At 36.6% G+C, this 24,817-nt stretch overlaps 1 protein-coding gene across 1 annotated transcript; it reads right to left on the reverse strand.

Annotated features, from left to right (window-relative positions):
- Positions 1 to 18,825: 18,825 nt before the first annotated feature.
- Positions 18,826 to 19,605, reverse strand: LOC127104259 (uncharacterized). The gene has a single exon (XM_051041451.1). It carries the CDS (start codon positions 19,603 to 19,605, stop codon positions 18,826 to 18,828), a length of 780 nt encoding a protein of 259 aa, XP_050897408.1.
- Between the last annotated feature and the right edge of the window lie 5,212 nt (positions 19,606 to 24,817).

A 24,817-nucleotide genomic window follows, 5' to 3' on the forward strand; every position in this document is an offset into this window, starting at 1 on the left:
ACAGTGAGTGGATTGATTGGTCCAAAAACCTTAAGGTCTTTTGTTATCAAAGGGAGAAAACTCGACCTGAAAAACCACAAGTCCACCATGTGAGAATAGCTTCGACATGCTAGTGAGGGGTTAACCCTATAATAAGCATGGAAGTTTTACAATTCGATCACTAAGGACAAAGGTGAGTATTATATCTACCATAAAGATAACTCAAACCTAATAGCTAGAGGTTATGAAAATTTGATTAAGAAGTGGGCATGGAGCCACAAAGAAACACATTTGAGTGAGTTGCATTAACCAATTAGAAGTATGTACAAAATGGTCAAAGTTGATTTAAAGATTCAATTCAAAATGAGTATTATGAAAAGAAGGTTTGAAAATCAAAGGCATAAGGCCTAGGTTTCTAATGTTGAAAACAAGTCAAAATGTTTGCACAAAAGTTTTGGGTTTTGGGTTAAGGATGAAAAAAGGATCAAGGTTAAGCATGCAAGAGGTGAGGGTTAAGGAAATAAAACCACAATAGGAGTTCCCTTCTCGAGATCATAGAGATGATCCAACTAAGTTCCTTTGGAATAAGCACAAGGTAAAAGCAATAAACAAGTCTCATGAGAGAACAACAGAGAGAGGAAACAGAATGCCAATCAATGGACTTACATCCAACTCCTAACAACAAAACTGGAAACAGAATGCCAATCAATGGACTTATATCTAACTCCACAAGAACAAACAGGAAACAGAATGCCAATAGATGGACTTATATCTAACTCCTCAAAACAAATAGGAAATAGAATGCCAATAGATGGACTTATATCTAACTCCTCAAAACAAACAAATGAGCAAAAGCACACATGCAAAGCAATCAAGCAAACAATGTATCACACTCTATATACAAACAAGAGGCTCAATCAAAGGTGGGCTTTAGTCAAGAGGGGTCATATCAACCTCGACAAACAAGCCAAACTGTAATGGTAAGCTGTGAGCTCTTAACCACTAACATTGAGAGTTAGGGTGAAGCTAATCAAATAGGAAATGAGGATGAGACCTCATGCTCTTAACCCTGGCCTGGGTGAGCTCAATGATAATGAAAGCGTGGGGATCCAGAATGTGTGATCCTATTCCACTTGACTGACTCTATACAAAGATCTTGGGTGTTTATTCAAAAGCATCAGCACGTAGTGCGAGCATAATGAAAGACTCACTGAAGAACAGGGGATTGATTGCTAATCCCTTCTATCTGTCAATTGCCTCTTCACTTAGGAAGACTTAACAAGTAACACGCCCCATTTAGAGGTCTTTGGCACAAATATAAACAAACACAAACATGGCCTCATAAGGAGGACTTCAGCCAAAATGCCTGCCAGAAAGGTGACAGGACTTCCAGACTACATGGAGTAAGAGGGCTAAACTACCTAAGTGGTGTATCAGCCACACTCCAAAGCAAAGCTCAAGTAAAGCTAGCAACTAATGTACCTGTACAAAAGCCAAACAGTTAATATTGCATTCAGAAAACCAATCAGACAAACAGTGGAACTTATGCAACTGTACACAATTCAAATCATAAGTGCAAGCACTCAAATGAGTTCATCACATCAATGGACCTACAAAGAAACAAGAGTTAGTACTCAAAGGTATTTGCATCTCACAAGGTGAGATCAAATCCAATCAGCAATGCTAATGTCCAAACCTGAAACACAAAGCATAGTTAGATATGTACAAAACAACTAGTGCAAAGACTAGGTTCAAAAGCAAGTCAAATGACCAAAACAGAAGTCAATCTTTTTCACAAAGCAAGTTCAAACAATCAAGAACATGTCCTCAAAAGGACCAGCATCAATTCACATGTCAAAGGTATCAAATGATTCATGTCATGCAAAGGCAAACAATATGCACAAAGTTGGACATCCCAATTAGAAAATCCTAATCAAAATAGAAAAGCATCCAATGATCATGAAATTTTTTATGTGAATTCAACATTTTATGAACAAGCATCATGCAAAAAATTAGGTCCAAGAGAGTTCAGATGATAGGCAAATGAAAATGCATAAATGCTATGCTCAAAATGTGACACAAATTGTCACAACATATATTCATATGTCCAAAACAGTGATGTCAAATGATAAAAACCTCAAACCAAAGCCAAAAAATCATATCACATGTTAGGATCAAGCATGCCAAATTTCAAATCAATTGGATCAACAATGAGCATTTTACAATCAAATGAATGCAACATATCAATATGGCACCATGTTCAAACAAAAATCACACATTAAAAATCCAGCAATCAACAAATAAGGAAATAAATCCTATAAAAAAGTAGAGATCAAAACAAGAATGTGGAAAAAAAATCAGGATCAATTTGGATTAATCTACTATTTTTAGTGATTTTTCAAAGTTGAATGAAATAATGTGATATGCATGGCAATTATGGAGGGAAAATATAATTCAAATAAAATCCAGAATAAATCTCCACCACATGATCTAGCGCGAAATCTAATCACACGGTCCACATTCAAAGTTCAAAATGCAGCGCATCAGGTAAATGAGGAAAAATCAAACAAAATCAGAAAACTGTATGAGTGGAGAATCGAACGCGCGCGCCGAAGGTTAACAAACTTCATGAAACGCAGCGTTTCAAAAAAAAAGATCCAGAAACAACATGAGTGAGGTATCGAACCCGCGCTTCAAAGGTCAAAAGCACCTAAAACGATGCGTCTTGCTCAAACCCTAGGTGATGAACCAGGCGGTGGCGCACGGTGTTTTCCACCGTCTTCTCCGATTGGATCCACGGCGGCGCTTCAAGAAAATTTCCAGAAATGGACGAAACGCATATGGTTCGAAAGAGTTTTCAATGTAGATCATGAATATGATGTTCATTTAGCCTAAAACTTCATGGATTAAACGGATCGAGTCAAAACATTTTCAACAACTTAACTTTAAATCAACATATCTTGCACAATTTTCATCCATTTCAAAATCTAATTACATCAGCAAGACAAACTCTACAGGTTTATGGCAATAAAAAGGCAAAAGGAGAGAATCGAAATTTCACTTACTTGAAGTGCAGTGATCAAAAACCGTGTGTTCAAGCCTCCACAAGCTCCAGATCTACTTCCTCAACCTTGCTGTGAAGCTTTATGCACGAATTGGCAATGGAAACAACCTAGTTCCAGCTCAATTTGAAGCTTCCATTAATGTGTTCAAGCACTTGGCATGCACGAATCTGGACTGAATTGGCAAAAGTAATGGTTGATTCTTGCTCCAAACTATACCAGGATCATGAATCTACAAAGAAACTTGGTGTTTGTGTGAAGAATTTTGAAATTCGAAGAAAGAGAAAAAATGGAGGGAATGGAAAATTTTCAGATCTAGAATGCTTCTCCCTCAAAAACAGTTAGGATTTAGTATTTATATGAGTCACTAATCATGTTGTAATCAAGATTAGGCTTTGGTTAATACATGATTAAGGAAATATGAGATGTAATGCAAATTTGCAAGTGTGCTTAGCATGTGGTTATGTGCACGTGAACAGTGCCATGCAAGGTTCAATTTCACTTAAAATCATCCAACAATCATCATGGAAATGGTAATTTGATTGTATGATCCACCAAATTCAAATTACCAATTTTCCCTCCAAAATGTACATGTATGAGCAAATGGTCATGTGATCTTCTTTCATGCAAGGCAAAGGTTGATTTGGAAAGCATTAGTCATGACAAGCATTTTGCAAAAAGAGTGGACCAATTTGGAGTTTTGAATCAAAAGTTATGGCATTTTGAACTTCCATGCATGCTTTGTGATCATTTGATCATAACTCCTCAACCAATTATCAGATGATCATGATGTAGGACTTTTTGAAAATGGGAGAGAAAGATATTCAACTTTCATGTTCACCAAAAATTCATTTGAAGCTTCTTTAATGTTGGAAAGTCAAGTTGAATGAGGACCAAAAACTTGCCATTTTTGGAAACTTAAAATTATAGGTCACTTTCCATTTTGGGAAATTTTTGCAATGACTTCAAAATCTTCAAGATAGATGTTTAACATGATGAATAGGCCTTGTTTGAACATGAATGGGATGTTTCAAATCATTTCCCCCACCTCAAAGCCCTCAGTTGACTGCACAGTTGATTATTTGGTTTTCAGATGACCTTGACAATGCCTGATGAACTTGAGCCTTTACCACTTGGGGAATTTGCTCAAAAATGGAACCATAGCTCATATAAGCTCCATATGATATCATGTGGTCCTCATGTCAAGAAAAATATCTCAACTCTTGTACAATGGATGCTTTTGAATTGCTTGACTTGTGCTTGCTTAGACTGCAAAACAAAATGTTAGTGACATATTTTTGTGCTTTTGGTTAGTGATTAAAACAAGAAAAGCAATGATATACAATGCAAGCATGCCTGGTGATCTCAAACCACTCACAGGAGATCCCAACCAAAGGGAAATGAAGCCAAGATGCTTAAATGATCCTTGAGGCTATGCAATGCTATGATATGATGCCATGAGGGATCTTAGGGACAAAATTGGGGTCTTACATAAAGGACTTGGCCAATTCTAACTTTCATGAAACCAAGTGCTTGTGGTTTGAAACTTCATCTAATACATCATTGAAGATCCATTTGAGTTCATCTACAACATGATCAGTGTGAAGCTGTTATTTTGAACCTATGACTTGTGAATTCATCTGTTACATGGGATATCTTGAAGAAGATCATGGAGTGGCTAAGCTTGGGCGTGGCTATCTTTATTTGATGCCTTGCTCTTCAAGATTGATATAATTGTGCATTTGTGTGTTGCTTGATTCTAAATGTCCAAGGGAATTTGGGTTTCTATTGACATTCTTGTCTATTTGATTGCTACCCATTGGTCAGATCTTTTCAACCCTTAACTTTTAATTTTGTGCATAGGATTAGTCTCTTCATCTCCCCCCATTTCTTTAATTTCAAAAATCTCTCCCTCATTTTTCTAAAACTTTCTTTGTTTGAACTAGTTTTGTTCTAAACTTTGATCACTTTGCAAAAAGATAGAAACTTTGGCCTTATGCCATTGAATTTTTAAACTTCCTTTTCTTAATCAAACTTGTAAATAAACTTAATTATACTTGACTTAAACTTTCAAAAGTCCAAAAAAGAACTAACTCATTCAAACCATTTTTGGGCCTTTGTGCCTTTCAAACTTAATTTTTGTTAAAAGCAATGCATCCACTTTGAAATTTGTATCACGAACTACGAGGTTTTGATCCCTCATTTTTATGTTCGTACGTAGGCACAAGTCCGAAGATCTTGTCAAACACAAAAATATAATTAATGAATTATTTTCTCATCCCCCCATTCTATTTGTTTGTAAACATCATTTTGTACCAAATACATATGCACACAAAAAGGGCTCCCTAGGAGTACCTAGGACACTTTGAGTGCTAACACCTTCCCTCAGTGTAACCAACCCCCTTACCTGTAATCTCTGAAATTTTATTAGTTTTGATTTGAAAACTTCTTACTTTTGGGTTTTGTTCGTACCTTTTCCCTTTTCCCTTGGAAACAACAAAAGCGCAATGGCGACTCTTGTTATTTGATGTCTAGCTTATCCATAGCTTGATGATAATAAATTTACCGATACGGTATTCAACTTTCTGGACTCACCAGACTGATACGTTGGAGCACTAACCGGATTCACTACTGGAATCTCTGCCTTTTTAATTATTGAAACATCTTCTACTATCTTCGTAAATACTGGACTGAACACACGACCACTACGGGTCACCTTCATAATATATGCAATGTTTATCATTGAGTCTGCTACTGGTAGAGGAACCTCTTGACCATTTTCAATCATAGTGGTATTATACTGATATGGCACAACTTTATCGGATGAGTCAGGGACAGGGCCGGCTAACCGTATGACTAACAGCGATACCGATCTATTGACATTATTGTTGCTGCTACTATCAAACTGAATAGCTACCCGCTCAGGGGTCTTGAATATTGGCACGATCACATTTACATCATCTACCATATCCCTCGATTGTTGAATCTAGATTACATCCTCATCCATTAACTTATGGATATCTCTCTTGACAATCATACACCCATGGGGATTCATGCTACAGATTACACAACCATCACGGTCATGTTCATAGTCACTGATTAAACACAAAGTCTTATGCATCTCCACCAGAGATCTTCAGAAAATCCCTAGACAACTGCCCACCACGTTGACAAAAGCGTTACCATGAGCAGGAAACGAATTGGCTTTCACATTAGGCACTTTGTCCTCAAAGGACACCGTACCATTCTTCACAAGCTTTTGAACTTCATACTTCAACGGATAGAAATTCTCTATATCATGACCAGGGGCTCCCTGGTGAAAAGTACAACGAAGATCAGGCTTAAACCACCATGGTAGTGGCTCAGGAATTTGCGGAGGATTTATTGGCTGGATGAGGTTCTTGAGGACCAATGACGGGTATAGTTCTGCATACGTCATAGGAATAGGGTCAAAAGAGACCTTCTTCCTCTCAAAATTTTGCTGGTGATGATTGTTGTTGTAGTTGGTTCTTTGTTGTGGTTATTGATGTTGTTGTTGTTGAATTAGAACTGATTGATTGTTGAAATTTTTGGAAAAAACGGAATTACTGAGGGAACTTGATGCTGATATTGACGGGGTTGAGAACTCTTCCTGACATGAGGCCTCCTCTCCCTCCCTACTGATACTGAATTAGTTTCTCCTTCCTTCCTCTTAGAGAAACTCCCACCATACTTCTTGTCGGTTGATGCTTCTTCTTTAGACAAACGTCCTTCATGGACTCCTTCTTCTAGCCTTATCCCCATGTTTACCATTTCGGTAAAGTCGTTAGGGGCACTCGCAATCATACGTTCGTAATTAAACGAACTCAACGTCTTTAAGAAGATCTTTTTCATTTCCTTCTCTTCAAGAGGTGGACTTATCTGAGCAGCCAATTCTCTTCATCTCTAGGCATATTCTTTAAATGTCTCCTTATCCTTCTGAGACATTAACCTCAATTGGTCCCTATCAGGCGCCATATCCATATTGTACTTATAATATTTGACAAAGGCTTTACCCAAGTCACTGAAAGTACGTATTCTTGCATTGTCCAAACCCATGTACCACCTCAAGGCATCTCTAGTTAAACTGTCTTAGAAATAGTGAATCAACAACTGATCATTGTTAGTTTAAGTAGACATTTTCCTGGCATACACCACAAGATGGCTTAACGGGAACCTTGAATTTCACCGGGATATTAACATTAGGGACCAAGCAGAGTTCAACAACACTCTTCCTAAATAAGTTTTTCCCTCTCATAGTCTTCAACTCTTTGCGCAACTCGAGGAACTGATCTTTTATTTCATCCATCTTCTCATACACATCTGGACCCTCAGACGGCTCAGAATGGTAGATAGTGTCCTCAACACGGGGAAGAGTGTGAATAACCGGAGGTGGCACTGACATGATTGGGATAAATGCTGACAGAGAAGCAAAGGTGGGCGCATACCCTTCTAGCATAAAATTTGACGGCATTCCCCAAGGGAGTCCAGCAGGCATAGATGGAATGGATTGAATGGTAGAAGCAATAGGAAGAGTTGAGGTAGAAACCTCAGAAATGATAGTCCTCTAATGAGGAGGAGTTGTAGGAGTTGGTGATGACTGATTCTGGACAAAAATCACAGATTCCATCAGCGCCGCAAGCCTGGAGATCTCATCCTTTAGCTATCGGTTCTCTTACTCTCGATGTTACATTCTCTTCGGTTGATTAGCGCAAGTATTATAACGGTGAGTCAGCTTGGCTGATGCACAGAAGAAGAACTGATAAGATATTTGGCGACATAAACCTGTTATGCAAATGATGCATGAAATGCAATGTTTTTGCAAATATATATATATATATATATATATATATATATATATATATATATATAATATATATATATATATATATATATATATATATATATATATATATATATATATATATATATATATATATATATATATATATATATATATATATATATATATATATATATATATATATATATATATAAGCAATAAATAATTTGATTGACCATAAAATCTCTTTTTATTTATAAAATTTTGGAAGGATTACACTAAGTACAATTTCAGAAACCTAAATACAAATAGAAGAGAAAATGAAACTATCATCCTAAGGATCCCTACTAACTGCATCAAATGATTTGGCTATGGGTGCATACTTCCTTCATATGCATCGAATCTCAAACTCAAAGGATGTCTTCATTTGAGCCTTCTCAAGAACTAGCTGATCAACAATCTTCTTCCAAGCACCAGAAGGCTGAGGCATACTAGAGGAAGATAGACCCTATGGCTCTCTTTGTCTCTTCAATGCATGGTCTTCAAGAATCTCTATAAGTGCATCCTTGTATTTCGACTCAAGCTGCAACTCTTCATGATTTCGGCTCAAAGCATAGAACCACTCTTCCCACATATCTTTATCTTGCTTCATCTAGGTGAGTGCGTCTTCCAACCCCTCTATATCTTGGTTAGGGAGAGTTGATGGCTCAGCCATAACTAATGGCATAGGTCTTTCACATGCGTACTACACCTTCAGTTCCAAAGCTCTATGCTTCACCGAAATAGTGTAAGCTTCCAAAGCTACACAGTTTCATGGACCAAGCTCGGATATTCCTTTCCTATGCATATTATGCTAAGCATGTATCATCCCCCGCTTCAAATGTTGGGGATCTTTACCCTCCTGATAGAATAGACCTTTCAACTGAGTTTTATTAGGTTTATCCCTCAAGGGGAACCCAAGTTTATGACGAGCCAAAGCAGGGTTGTAGTTGATTCCTCATTGTGTACCAATGAGAGGCACATTAGAGAATTGACCATAACTGTCAATAATGTCCACACTACTCAATGCAGAATCATACCAAACAATATCATCATTAGTGAGAGACAAAAGTCTCTAACACCACTGTAGACATTGCTTAATCTCCAAAAAAGTAGGCGTCTGAGGTAAGTGCGAAATAAACCACTTGTACAGAAGTGGAACACAACACACAATAGTCCCACGACCTTTAGAATTCCTCAAATGAAAAGAGAAATACATGTCACCCAACAAAGTAGGAACATGATTCCTAATCAAGAAGATTCTAATGGCGTTAACATCATTAAAACCGTCAATGTTAGGGAACAAATCCAGACCATAGATGAGTAATACAGAATGGCTTCAAAAGCATCCATACTACCGACTTGAGCAAAGACAGAAGCCTTTCCAATAAGGAACTCAGAAGTCAACCCAAGTATACCTCCTTTCTTCACCAGATGAGTATCAATCTCATATTTCTTCAAATGGAGAGCTTCATCCATGACATGAGATATGGGAATCTCCTCCAATCCACTAAAAGGTACTTTGTCAGATATAGGTATTCCCAAGAGATGGGCGTACTCCTCTAATGTAGGTACAAGCTGATAATCAGGAAAAGTGAAGCAACGATAGAGAGGATCATAGAACTGAACCAAAACGCTCAGAAGTCCTTCAACTATATCAGCAGATAATACAAAAAAAGCTTCCTGTAAGACCCCAATTTTGACCCTAAGATCCCTAATCATATGCATTGTCTTTGGGATCACATCTTGGCATCCCCCTTACCCCTTATTCATTGGGTTTGCATTGGGATATATCACCAAGCACATTTGATTGTACCATACTTTGTTTTTCATTATTTACTAACCAAAATACCAAAAATATGTTTATGTATAGCTTTGATTCTTTTGTAGGCAGTGTGTGTGTTCACCTATGCTTCATCAAGCTTTTATCTAGGGTTTAAGACCCCCAATGCAAAGAGACTAATCAAGAGATGGTTAAAATTGACTCTAGACATCATATATGGAACCCCATGGTCTTCACATATCATTTTGATCAAGAATTCATCAAGAGTTTGAAGCTTGTTTGTCTTGGAAGCCCTAATTCATCTATGTATCTTGTGTGACTTCCTCAACAAGTTTCTTCACCATTTGATCAAATATTTTCGAAGGATACTTCATATTATATCATCTTATGAATATATGACCCTCCATAAGTCCAATATATCAATAGAATTTCAAGTTTACAAGATGGTTCATGGTGGTTGACCAGAGAAAGTCAACTGGTCAAAATTGGGGTTCCCTAGACCCTATCTCCTACAATTTTTTGTCATATGAAAATGATTCCAAAAGAAAAGTTACTCCTTATGGAATTCCAAACAACTTTAATATTGAAGTCAAGAGCTATGTTTGCTTGAAAAAACTTTTTTTCTGGTGAAAGATTATAGGTCATTTTGTCTGAACCCTAGTTAGGAGGTTAACTTCCAAGGATCATAACTTGCTAAATTTTTATGAGATGAAAGCCAGTCAAGTTTCATGATCATATTAAAGATGTTCTCTTAAAATTTGATTGTTTTAAAAATTCAAATTCAACTTGCAAGTGCATGTGCCAAGAGGAAACATTATAGGTCACTTTGGACCATTACCATTGAACAAGTGATTTTCCTAAACTTCTAAAATGCATACCTCCTCCATTAAAAATCCAAATGAGGTCAAATTTTTGACCAAATTGAAGAGGTTTGAAAGAGATACAACTTTGATGAAGGAACTATTTCCATTTAAAACCCATAGCAAAAGTTATTTAAGATGGAATAACTGAACATTGGACTTGGTACTTAGAAAATTTTCAAATATGTTTGATTTTCCAAACTTCCACCTTAAAATTCATCATGATTCAAGCTTCAAATGGAAAAGTGTTCAACATGAAAATTGCCCCCCTTGATCTCACATTTCCAAAAAGTCTGAGATTATCTCATTTGGCCAAGAATTATAGGACTTGCACATGGGTTCCTTTCAAGGTTTCATTTGGATGAAATTCACATTCACATTTCAATCTCCATTGCATGATCACATGACATGATTTCAACATTGCACATGAGGTATTTTAGACCTGATCACATCGTTTGATAGGCCTATCACATGCCCATGAAAGCATGCAAGTGAATTGCTATTTTTGGTCAATTTTGGAAGTGTGTGGAAATCAAATGCAATGCCTATAAATAAGACCCTCATGACTCATAATTAAAGACACCTTGCCCAAACCCTCACCATTAGAAGATAATCTTGAAGGTTTTCATTTGAAAACCGAGCTTCAAATCTCATTCTATTTTGAGATTGAAACTCCAAGAGTCCAAGATTTTCCTTGATCCAAAATTCAACTCCTAGAAGCTTCTGAAGTCAAGCCAAGGCCAATTGGAACTAAGATCAAGCAAGTTTGAAGCTCACTCGAAGGTGATTTTTCAGAATTTTCATCTCTTCGATTCTCTCTTAATTATTCACCATTCTTTGTGGTTTTTGGTTGGATAAAGTCCTACCAATGTAGGGAACAAGATTGAGTTGCTTTGAGGTTAAATCGAAGCAACTCGGTTCATGATCCTCAAATATCAAATCCTTATATCTTTCTATAAACTTGGAATTGGAGAAAATTGAGGAAAGATTTGTGATCCTGAGCATTTTCTCTTTGAAATAGTGTCCTTGTTTTTCATTTTCCATTGAGATGAAGTTGGACCAGTCCAATGGAGGTCATCGGGGAAGATGACCGGAGCCCTAGCTCCGGTGGTGTGTTGTCACGCTTCCTGGCCATCTGATCATGTTTAAATGTTATAATCTGGACCGTTGCATCTAATTACCACGCGTACATTGCATTGACTGAAGTCCACGATGGAACGTGCCCGTGTGGCCATCAAATTTGCCACCTCAATTAATGAGGGAGATCTGATGGCACTTGTTTTTTCTATTTTTATTTTAATTTCTGATTTTATGTTTAATCCTTTTATTTTGTTTAATTCATATTTATTTTATTTTTAATCCAAAAAAAAATGGGACTTTCACCAAAAATCTTTAAATATTTTGCTCTTTCATATTTTGAATTAAAATTATTCTTTTGGATTAATTTTGATATTTTTCATGAATTAAATGTTTTATGCATATTTTTAATTGTTTAAAAATACTTCTGACTTTTCAAAAATCATGAAAATTTTTGTCTAAGGTCCTTTGACCTTGTTTGACCTAGGATAAATCTCTTGCCCATTTATTTGGTGTTTTGAAGAGATTTTAGGTTTTGACCAAATAAAAAATGTATTTTAATTCATTTTTAATTAGATTTTTAATTGATTAATTTTGTAAATATTATGTTGTGCCATTTTTATGGTCTTATGATGTTTGACTATTTGTTTGGGCCTTGGCCAATATTTATTTGAATTTTGTTGGATCAAAACCATTGGATTTAGGGGATTGATGAAATGTACATTTCATCTCGCAAAATGAATGGATGGTTGTAATTTAATGAAATTTCACCCTTGGTCAATTTGTGTTTCTATCTTCCCCTCCCTGTTCATCTTCATTCCCTTTCTTTCCTATTTCCTCATTTGGCCAATAAAATCTCTATTGTCTTAAGGCTAATTGGTTCATCAATGACCTCGTGTCAGATGAACCAATACAAGTATGACTGAGATAGGTCCCTCCCTCTTGATCTTTTCTTTTAGTGTGTGGTATGTTTTAGGAGTTTGGTTCTTCATACCAAATCTATAACATGCATGAACACCTAAATTTTTATTACCCGACCTCAGATAGTTGTGACTTCTACATAAGTCCAATTACGATTGCTTAACATATAGCTAAATTTGATCCTAAAGGCATATAATTCTAGTAAGTGAGATTGTAAGTCTCCCATTCTTCATGGTATTGTGTGGAAACTTGACCTTTTTTTCCTTTCATGAGAGTTACTGGCATACTTGTTGAATTATCCAAGTTGGAGCCCTTCTCATGGAAGATGTCTTGGTTTAAGGATTCATACTTGGTAATGGATGGTTGAGTGTTCTCGAAAGAATGACTTAATCAATAAAAAAAATACCACTAACACTTGACTAATCTTTGACTGACATTTGGCTAACTCTTGTTAATATTACTTTACTTTCAAGTCATTAATTTATGCAATTTAAATTTCAGTCATTTATCATTCATTGCCATTTCCATTCCATTTAAAATGTTTATTTTTATGTCATTTTCCCTTTGCTCGTTTGAGCCATATCTGGTGATTGCATATATTTTGTTTGTGCATTTTGATTTTTGTTTGTGGTCTTAGGATCTTAAAATACTTAATAACAACAAAAACCCTAAAAAGTGTCTGGTGGACTGTTGATCTTGATTTGAACTATTAGACTTAGGATTAGGCAACATTCTAAAGGACTTGACCAATGCCAACATTCTGAGACTGAGCTATGGTGAACTGAGCCTTCATCTGATGTAAGCCTTGGATCTTGTTTGAGTTCATCTGCGATCTTGTCTTATGTACTAATTGTTATTTTGATTTGGTGTTTGATGCTTTGTTCTGAGTTGATCAAGGAATATTTCATCTGATACATGAGAAGCCAAAGAAGACTACTAGTTATGGGATGTACTTTCTTGGATGTGGCTATCTTTATTTGATGCTTTGATCTTCATGATGTTTTGATATTGCTAATTTCTCATTGATTATTGCTTGATTCAAAGTCAAAAGGGAAAATGGGTTTTCTATATGACATTCTTGTCTGTCGGATTGCATCCCATTGATCAGATCTTTTCAACTCTTAACTTTTATTTTATGCTTAGGATGGCCTCTTCATCTCCTCCCACTTCTTAAATTTAAAATCTCTCTCCCTTTTCAAAAACATTCTTTGCTTATGATTTCAAACTTAGACCTTATTTCAAATAGAAACCTTGACCTTATGCCAATGGATTTTTAAACTCTTTCTTAAATCAAATTTTTTAAAACAAACTTAATCATATTAACTGAACATTTCAAAAAAAAAAGAATTAACAACTTCATTCAAACTTTTGGGCCTTTTGTGCCTTTCTTATTAACCTTTTGTTAAAAGCAACTCACCAACTTTGAAATTGTTACCACGAACTACGAGGTTTTGATTTGAAAACTTCTTATCTTTGGGTTTTGTTCGTACTTTTCCCTTTTCCTTTAGAAACAATAAAAGCGCATTGGCGACTCTGATTTTATTGACGTTAAGCTTTTCCATAACTTGATGGTCATGAATTTACCGTTATAGAAATTAAGTGGCGACTCTGCTGGGGATTAGTCCTCAGTGGGTTTAGCCTACTTTTTTATGTGTATATATTTGTATATTTGATGTTTGTTTGTGTGATATAATCTGTGTGTTGTTCTTGGTAATCTCTGAGGGGTGGGATAAGTTATAATCCCAACTTGAGTGAAATTAAGATAGGAGGATGGTATAGTCATGTTTAACTTGTGTGGAGTAGTCCTTAACAAGTTGGATTGAGATCCATAAACTCAATGGAGACCCTTTTGGAGTTACAAATTTCACACAAGTTATTTGTAGTTAGGCATTACTTTCTCTGATTTGGGGTCCGAGAAGTTGAGGATTGTAGAACATTTAACCCAACTTGGCCTATTTAGGACGTAGTGAGGAGGTTGTTCAGGTGTAGGCCTGATAATAGTTGTTATGTGATACTACACTCAGACGAGTTTCTCTTGAGAATATTATGGGTTAATGAGTCAGTCATATTAACCTATAATATCTGATAGATGGGATTAAGACTCTAGGAACTTTTTAGAACATGATCTACAAGTTTTTATCCTAAGTACACTCCTTTGGGATGGTTCTTAACCTGACTCCATGCTCGTGACTCATAATAAACCCTTTGATTCTCGGTTGATCCGATCAAGTCTCATCAATATCAATGGAACTTGGGTGTTGATAAGGTGAAACCATAATCCACCAAAATGGATAATTGATCTTAATGATGACTTGATCCATCCCTTGACCTTTGATTGTGTTTTCCTTGTGTGTGATCCCCTATTTGTGATTGTTACATCCATGCATACATGCGCATCATAACATTCATCACAGAAACATAAATTTCAAGGAACTAAGGTCTTATTTGCAAATATTTTCAGACCATGGATTATGGACGAAGGAACACTAAGAAGTACAATTTCAGATGTCCTGATTTGAAAGAGCTAAGGAAGTCGTCATCCTTTGTATTAGAACCCTTGGACTTCAAGCAACGTCATGGGAAGCTTTTATCTATGTTATCTGCTGATGTGGTTGAATGACTTCTGAGTGTTTTGGTTCTATTCTACGACCCTCTCTACCGGTGCCTAACTTTTCTTGATTATCAGCTTGTACCTACGTTAGAGGAGTATGCCCATCTCTTGGGAATACTCGTATCTGACAAAGTACCTTTCAGTGGATTAGAGGAGATTCCCATATCTCATATCATAGGTGAAGCTTTGCATCCGAAGAAATCTGAGATTGATGCTCATTTAGTGAAGAAAGAAGGTATTATTGAGTTGACTTCTGAGTTCCTCATTGGAAGAGCTACTATGTTTGCTCAAGCCGGTAGTATGGATGCTTTTGAAGCCATCTTTGTATTTCTCACCTATGGTCTAGCTTTATTCCCTAACATTGACGATTTTATTGATGTTAATGACATTAGAATCTTCTTGATTGGGAATCTTATTCCGACTCTGTTGGGTGACATGTATTTCATTTTGCATTTGAGGAATTCTAAAGGTGGTGGGACTATTGTATGTTGTGTTTCTGTTCTGTACAAGTGGTTTATTTTTCACTTGCCTCAGACGCCTGATTTTTTGGAGAACAAGCAATGTCTACGGTGGTCTCAGAGACTTATGTCTCTCACTAATGATGATATTGTTTTAATCATTCAACCCTAATCTCTATGTCCATAGAAAATTACCGGTGAAATTAAGCCTTATTATATCGAGAACAATTTGGTTCCCGTAGGGTATCCCTAGTCCTAGGTAATATCTACTGTAGAATAATATTATGAAAGAATTATCAATGGCGGTCCAACCTAATTGATAAGCGTATAACAGTCTCAATTATTTTGAAAGAGAAGGTATTAAGCACATCACAAGATTAAAGTAATTATGAAAAACAATATTGTCATTGCAATTATAAACTCAAAGTCATTATAGATTTAAATCAGGGACACCCCCTAACATTGGGGGGTTTAGCTACTCATAATATTCAAGAAAATCAAAATATAAATTGGGACATTACAAGTATTCAGATGAACTTTGATCTTCAATTTCTTCCGCTCATGAAGAATCTCATTCCTCCCAAAACCTTGATTTCTCTAATTCTGAATCGTGTGAATTCTTGCTCTCTAAAAAGTTGTCCCCTTCTTGTCTGAAAACTCCCCTTTTAATAGCAAAGTTGTCTCTCTCCTCAAACAGATCCACAAAAGTCCATCACATCCGCCTCATAATTTACCAAAATGCCCCTCACTTAGGAATCACAACAGAAAAGTCAAAAATGGACTTTTTTCACGCATGCCTGCTACGGGTGGCCGTAGCAGGACATTATTTTAATGGTCATGTCCCAGGTCCCCTGCTACAGCCCGTAGCAGGTGTTACGGATGGCCGTAGTAGGCCACTGTTTTGGTGAATATTTGCTTTTGTTCCAGACCCCCCCTACTACGGCCTGTAGCAGATGCTACGGGTGGCCGTAGTAAGTGTCTGTTTGGATTGTTTTCTACTATACATATAGGGCCTCCTGCTACGTCCCGTAGAAGGTGTTACGGGTGGCCGTAGCAGGTGCTACGGGTGGCTATAGTAGTCCTATTGGATCATGAAAACCTCTTTCCGATTCTGTTCACTTCTCCTTGGTTTCTATATTCGATCGTGCTTTAGTACCTGCTTGAACCTGAAACGCAGAAAAGGTACACAACCAAAGCGTAAACGAAAAAAAAAATGGAAACAAACTGATGAAATACAATGAAAAGATTAAATGATACTAATAGTAAAAGAAGGTGTAAAAACCACTTATACTGTATGCAAAATGCAACTAACTCGCCTACTTTCACATGTTAACATGATTATAATTATAGCACAAATGGTGACTGATTACGACCCCAAACTTAGCTTGTTGCTTGTCCTCAAGCAACTTTAAGTACAAATAAATCATGTCACTCCCAAATAAAAAACTTTTCACATGCCACCATACCTGTAAGATCTTTCATGACCCTCATTTCTTGATTCCTTTGGTTTTTTGTTGGATTACCAATGTCGATTGATTGAGCACATATTCACTTGAAAGTATTGCTTCACCTGTCATCTCAATTCACACTCACACCACATCTCTCGGGTGTTAATGTTTTTTACACTTAAAATTCATAGTACGTAATACCATACCATATGCTTGAATAAATTCTTTTTTGATGTCAATGTGCACGAAACACACACTATTTGAGGGCTTTATGGTTGTAACGGGGCTAGGGTTAAGGTAGGATAATTTTGGACAAGTACGCTAAGGTTCATAGTCAATACGGTTGTTATCTTCACTATGATCATTCTGATGGATTAATGCTGGAATTATTTCTTGCAATCGTTCTTTAGTATTTGTCGCTATTTTCAATTATCTCTTGACTTATCCTTCTTTCAAGTGCCCTGATGATTATTTTTCTATTATTCATTTCAATTTGATTTTTCAAATTTTCATCTTTTCTTTTCTTTTTCTTCTTTATTTTTTTCAATCATCAAGTGCCCTCATTTGTACTAAGCACAGCTACCCCAAACTTAAAGGTTGATATCCCAACATCAACCCCCAAACTTAGAATGAACATAGATCTGATAACTCACGTAAATACTCTGAACATGGTGGGGACGTGTTTGGGCCATGGGTTAATATGATGTGGTTTTTAAAACAAACAACTGGGTTAAGGCTCAAATTGGGTTAACAATGGATAATATTATAAAGGATGGCTAGAAAGGCTCAAGGGTAGAAAGAAAACATGCCTTAATGTGTGTAATCATGCACCCGAAATCAGAGAAGAACATACGCAAGTTCTGAATGATAAGGACATACATGAATGCTCTCTTATGATGTACATTATGTTTGGCTTTTTCTGCTCTCACCATGTTGGGTATAGTTGACAACCTCCATAGTACCTCTTACTCAATGTGGCTTCTCAATCAGTTGTGGTAAACCTACTCAACTTTCAGTCCAACTCAATTAAACCAATCAGGTCATTTAGAGGTATATAAAAAATATATTGGCGAGTTAACATGCATAAAGGACACACATGCCTTAAGTTTGGGTACTTTTCACACAACCACTAAAGCTACAATTATAATATTACTATATGAAAGTAAACAATCAGAAAATGAACCACTTAAAGCAAACAAAACTCAGAAATTAATATAAAATTGAAACTAAAAATAAAAATTATGAATACTTTCCTTCGGTTGCCTCCCAGGCAGTGCTCCTTTATCGTTGTTAGCTTGACGCCTCATTCCCCCCTATTATGGGGGGTACTTCAGCTTCCACACCTTGTTTCACTTCTTTTCCAAAACTAAAAAATCGTCTTTTTCGGAGGTATGGTTTCCTTTGTGCCACAAGTCCTCTCCGACTTCCGTATCCTTACCTCGTTGTTCCTCTCTCTTCTTTCTCATGGATTTTGGAATGGCAATAGGAGTTTTCCCACTCAGGGTTGCTAAAGGAGGTGAGACCAGTTGAGATAGCCTTCTGGAGACTTTTTCTGATGTTGACATGTCACTTTGGCTTTTCACATCTGTCCTGATCATGCCTACTTGATAGTGATATTATTTTTCGTCCTCTAGCTTCCTGTTTTCAAGAACATTCAAGGTTATTTCGTCAACATAAACTTTCAAAGTTAGTGTATCATGGTTTATGTCGAAATTGCACCGACTTGTCCGCATAAATGGTTGACCAAGAATGATAGGTGTCTCTTTATCCTCAGGTATGTCTATGTTCACAAAATCAACAGGAAACTAAATTTCTCTATTTTCACCAGTATGTCTTCTTCTATCCCATATGCGTTCTTTATGGAGTGATCTGCAAACTTTAGATTTTCCCTTGTATCACTGACATTTCTAATATCAAGCCTTTTATAGATTGACAGTGGCATCAGACTCACACTGGCTCCAGAATCAATTAGTACATTTTTGAAAGTTCTGTCATTTATAGTGCACGGGACCGTGATTGCTCCAGGATACTTCTGTTTGCTTGGGATTCTCCTACTTGGTGATATTGCACTACACTTTTCATTCAAGGCTACCGACCCATCTCCTATTGGTATCTTTTCAGCGATTACCTCTTTCATGAATTTTATGTACATGGGCATTTGTTTGAGTGCTTCAAGAAAAGGCATATGATTCTCTATCTTTTTTAATATTGTGATAAATTTCTCAAAGGTTGTCTCTCTATGTTCCTTCTTTGTTACTCTCTGAGGATAGGGTAACTTAATCATAGGTTTAGTGTCTTTTTTGTTTTTATTTTTAATTAGATTTACTGGTGGTATAACTTCTTCATCTTTAGCAGCCTTCTCACTTCTATTCGTGACAATATTAACATTCTCATGATTTCTTGGATTTTGTATTGTTTCACTTGGTAAGGAGCCTTGTATTTGAGAACCTGTCATTTGTTGTGCTATCTGACCCATATGAACTTCAAGATTTTTGATAGAAACGGTCGTGTTCCTATGATTTTTTCTTGTTTCCTCTTGGAACTGGGAATTTTGAGCAGCGTTCATTTCAATGGAAAGTTCCCACTCAGCCTTTTTGGGTGCTTGTTGTTATTGGTACTGATGTGGTTGGTTCTGATATTGAATGGGGCCCTGCTTTGGAACATTCCCTTGCTAACTTTCCAGGAAAAATTGGGATGATTCTTCCACTCTTGATTATACGTGTTAAAATAAGGGTTGTTTTGCTTCAGAAATTTAATCTCTTCAATTTGTTGCGCGGTTGCAACACAGTATACAGTCAAATGAGATCCTTCACAAACTTCCTAATTCACATTCTGGACTGGCTGAATTTGAGCTAACTGTTGTGTATCAATATTCATATCCTTTAGTTTCTTCTCTACTTCTGTAGCAATTCTGTCTTCTATCCTTATTTTATTTCTTTCAAGCTTCAGATCAATAGTTCCTTAGGATTTTCTTGAACACCTATCATATAACTTCAAATGCTCATTTGCAGTTATTGCCTCAATGATCTTTTCAATACCTATGGCTATTGAAAAGTTTGAGGAGCCACCGGCTGCTGTATCAATCAATTATTTTGTTTTCAGTTGAAGATCATTCACAAACATTTGCATTTGCTCTGTCTGATCCAATTTGTGTGTAGGATAAGCAAGAAGTATCCTCTTGAATTGTTTGTATGAATCACCAAGTATTTTAGCCTCTTTTTGTTTGAAGTTCATGTTGTTGTATCTCTTCCTAAGGAAAACTGAAGCTGGAAAATACTCATTCAGAAAAGTGGTTTCCATTTTTTCACAGGTGGTAATACTCCCATCAAGTAATGAGTAGAACCATTCTTCTGCATATTCAGATAGGGTAAAAGGGAACATTTGTAGCTTCTTTTCCTCTTTAGTGTGCCCATCTATCTTCAGAGTGATGCTCATAGTCATAAACCTTTATAAATGCTTATTTGCATCTTCGTTGATTTTTCCCAAAAAAGGTCTCCTTTCTAGTTGATTAATAGTGATGGGATGCAGCTGAAGGTTCGGCACATTCAATGGTTGGTTCACAATAGTTAGCCTACCGTCCTGTGCATTTATCATCCCATAGTCACCTAACAACCTTTTCGGTGGTGGTGGATTTTCAGCCATCATTTCGGCCTCTCTTTCTTGCTCTTTTTCTGGCCCTTTTCCGGCTCTGAATTTGGCTTTGAATGAACGGTTGGTTGTTCTTTATCTAATTCCAGATTTTCTAATCTAGCTTGTCTGAGTCTTGCACGTAAAGTTTTTTTGATTTCTGCATTAAAATAAAATAAATAATGCTGAAAAGGGTTTTCAAGATAGAGTAATATGCTAAGGAAGGTGTGTAATTTGTACCTGTAAAAACTATGAGTCACTATTGCATCAACAACTATCAATTAATTATTATCAGTTCTCAAGGGTGTTTTATCCCAAGGCCTTGATGAGAAAACCTTTAATCATTCAACCCTAATCTCTATGTCCATTAAAAATTACCGGTGAAGTTAAGCCTTATTATATTAAGAACAATTTGGTTCCTGCAAAGTATCCCTGGTCCTAGGTAATATTTAATATAGAATAATCTTATGAAAGCATTATCAACGGTGGTACAACCTAATTGATAATTGTATAAAAATCTCAATTGTTCTGAAAGAGAAAGCATTGAGCATCAATCAAATCAAGGACACCCCCTAGCATTGGGGGGTTTATCTACTCATAATATTCAAGCAAATGAAAATATAAAATGGAGACATTACAAGTATTCAAATGAACTTTGATCTTCAATTGCTTCTGCTCATGAAAAATCTCGTTCCACCCAAAACCTTGATTTCTCTAATTCTGAATCATGTGAATTCTTGCTCTCTAAAAAGTTGTCCCTTCTTGTCTGAAAACTCCCGTTTTAACAACAAAGTATTCCCTCTCCTCAAACAGATCCGCAAAAGTCCATCACATCCGCCTCACAATTTACCAAAATGCCCCCCACTTAGGAATCACAACAGAAAAGTCAAAATTTGACATTTTTCACGCATGCCTGCTACGACACATAGTCGGTGCTACGAGTGGCTGTAGCAGGCCACTATTTTAATGGTATGTCCCAGGTCCCCTAATACGGGTGGCTGTAGCAGACCACTATTTTGGTGAATATTTGCTTATGTGCCAGACCCCCCCCCCCACCCCCCACCCCTACTACGGCCCGTAGTCGGTGTTACAGGTGGTCGTAGTAGGTCTTTGTTTGGATTTTTTTCTTCTATGTATACATGGCCTCCTGCTACGGCCCATAGCAGGTGTTACAGGTTGCCGTAGCAGGCCTACTGGATCATGAAAACCTCTTTCTGATTCTGTTCGCTTCTCCTTGGTTTCTATATTTGATCGTGCTTGAGTACCTGCTTGAACCTGAAACGTAGAAAAGGCACACAACCAAAGCGTAAAATATGGAAAATGGAAACAAATTGATGAAACATAATGAAAATATTAAATGATGTTAATGGTAAAAGAAGGTGTAAAAACCACTTAAAATGTATACAAAATGAAACTAACTTGCCTGCTTTCACCTATTAACATAATTATAATTATAGAACAAATGGTGACTGATCACAAATCAATGGCTTCTTCAAGACCCATGATACATGCTTCATATTCTGCCATGTTGTTCATACAATCAAACATCAATCTTGTAGATAAAGGGATATGAGAATCATGATGAGTAATGATGATCGCCCCAATTCCATTACCTAAAGCATTAACAGCTCCATCAAACACTAAATCCCATCAGGATCTTGGCTCTAGCCCTTCTTCAGGCAATGGTTCATCACAATCTTTATATTTTAAGTATATAACATCTTCATTAGGGAATTCGAATTTGATGGATTGATAATCATCAATTGGCTAGTGAGCCAAGTGATCTGCAAGAATACTTCCTTTAATCGCCTTCAATGTCATATTCAGATAATAGCATCTGCCAACGAGTGATCCTCCCAGTCAAAGAAGGCTTTTCAAAGATATACTTGATTGGATGCTTTTTGGATATAAACCAAGTGGTATGATTAATCTTATACTGGCGTAGACGTTTGGCAGCCCAGGCTAAAGCATAATAAGTCTTATCAAGCATGGAGTACCGAGACTCACAGTCTATAAACTTCTTACTCAGATAGTAGATGGGATACTCCTTTCTACTAGTTTTATCTTGTTTTCCAAGTACACGAGCCATGGACTCTTCTAACACAGTTAAGTACATGATCAACGGTCTTCCTTCCACTGGAGGAGACAAGATAGTAGGTTCAAGCAGATACTCCTTGATGTTGCCAAAAGCTTTCTGGTAGTCTTCTTTCCAAACACAACCTTGATCTTTATGGAGAAGCTTGAAGATTGGCCCACATGTGGCAGTCATGTGAGATATAAACCTGGAGATGTAATCCAGATGCCCGAGGAATCCTCTGATTTTCTTTTCTGTCATTGGTGTAGGCATTTCTTGAATAACTTTTACTTTATCATGATCAGCTTCAATACCTTTCTGGCTTACAATGAAGCCCAAAATCTTTCCTGAACAGACACCTGTAAGACCCCAATTTTGACCCTAAGATCCCTCATGCAATTTCATCATATGCATTAGCATTAGGATCATACCTAGGCATCCTCATTGCCCCTCTTTCATTGGGTTTGTTTTGGGATAGATCACCAAGCACTATGTGATTGTATCATACTTGTATATTATTATTTTACTGACCAAAATACAAAAATATGTCTTTGCATTTGCCTAACTCTTTTGTAGGTAGGGCATGGTCTCCATTGATTCACCAAGTTCATATCTAGGGTTTGAGACCCTCATGACAAAGAGAACAACCATGAATTGATACAAGAATGGTTATGAGCATCATATATGAGTTCCATTTATTCCCACATGTCATATTGATCAAGTGTTCTTCAAGAGTTTGGACGTGGTTTGCCTTGGAAATCCTAGTTTGACTGGGTATCTTGAGTAACTTCTCCAACAAGATATCTCATCAATTGATCAAGTCTCTCAAGGGACACTTAAAAATTAATTATCTTAAGCATATGTGATCTACCATGAGCCAAGAAAGTCCAAATAATTGAAGGTGAGCAAGTTAGTTGATGGTGGTTGGCCAGATGAATTCATCTGATCAAAACTGGGTCCCCTAGACCCTATCTCCTACAATTTTCACCATATGAAATTGATTCCAAGAGAAACGTTACTCTAAATGACATTCCAAACAACTTTCATGTTGAGACCTAGAGCTAGTTTTTCTTGGAAAATCATTTTCTATGTTGAAACATTATAGGTCCTTTTGTCTAAACCCTAATTTGAAAGTCAACTTCCCAAGGCCATAACTTGATCAATTTTTATGATATGAAATATTTCCAAGTTTCACAATCAAATTCAAGATGTCTATTTCAACTTTCATGTTTGTAGTGAGAGCTAACTTGACTTTTTTGAGCATGTGATATGAGGTTACATTATAGGTCACTTTTGACCTATACCATTGAGCAAGTGATTTTTCCAAACTTCAAAAATGCATAACTCTATCATTCCAAATTCAAATGACATGAAATTTGTGACCATTGTGAAGGTATTTGAAAGAGATGCAACTTTAATGAAGACACGTTTCTCATTTGGAGCTCACATAAAAAGTTAAGCAAGATGGAATATTGAGATATATGGCTTGACATTTAGAAAAAATTTCAACATGTTGAAATTTCCAAACTTCCACCTCAAAATTCTCCATGATCCAAGTTCCAAATGAAAAAGTGTTGAACATGAAAGTTGTTCCTCTTGATCTAACCTTTCAAAATGTCCAATTTCATCCATTTTGGACAAGAATTTCTAGGGTTGCACATGGCATGAACATTGCATCATCATTTGGCAAAGATCAAACTTCAAGTTTCCATGTACAATTGCCTAGCACTCCAATTTGATTTCAGACTTGTTCACGCTCAATTATGGATCAAATGGAATGATCTCATGGGCATGTACACGCCCATGCACACATGCATCACTCATTGCCAATTTTGGAAACTCATTTGGAAGGTGAAAATATCACATGATCCAACTATAAATAGAGCTCCATATGCTCAGAATTGAAGACCTCTTCGCGCCAGCTTTGATCCCAAACACTAAACCCTTCCATTTGAGAGGATAATCCTGAGTATTTCCTTTGGAAATTGAGTTGGAATCTCACTGTTTTGAGATTTAAAACTCCAGGGATCCAAGATCTTTTGTGCATTCTAATCTACTTCTAGAAGCATCCTGAACA

Source organism: Lathyrus oleraceus, chromosome 7, assembly GCF_024323335.1.
Source record: "Lathyrus oleraceus cultivar Zhongwan6 chromosome 7, CAAS_Psat_ZW6_1.0, whole genome shotgun sequence".
NCBI classification, from domain to species: Eukaryota; Viridiplantae; Streptophyta; class Magnoliopsida; order Fabales; family Fabaceae; genus Lathyrus; species Lathyrus oleraceus.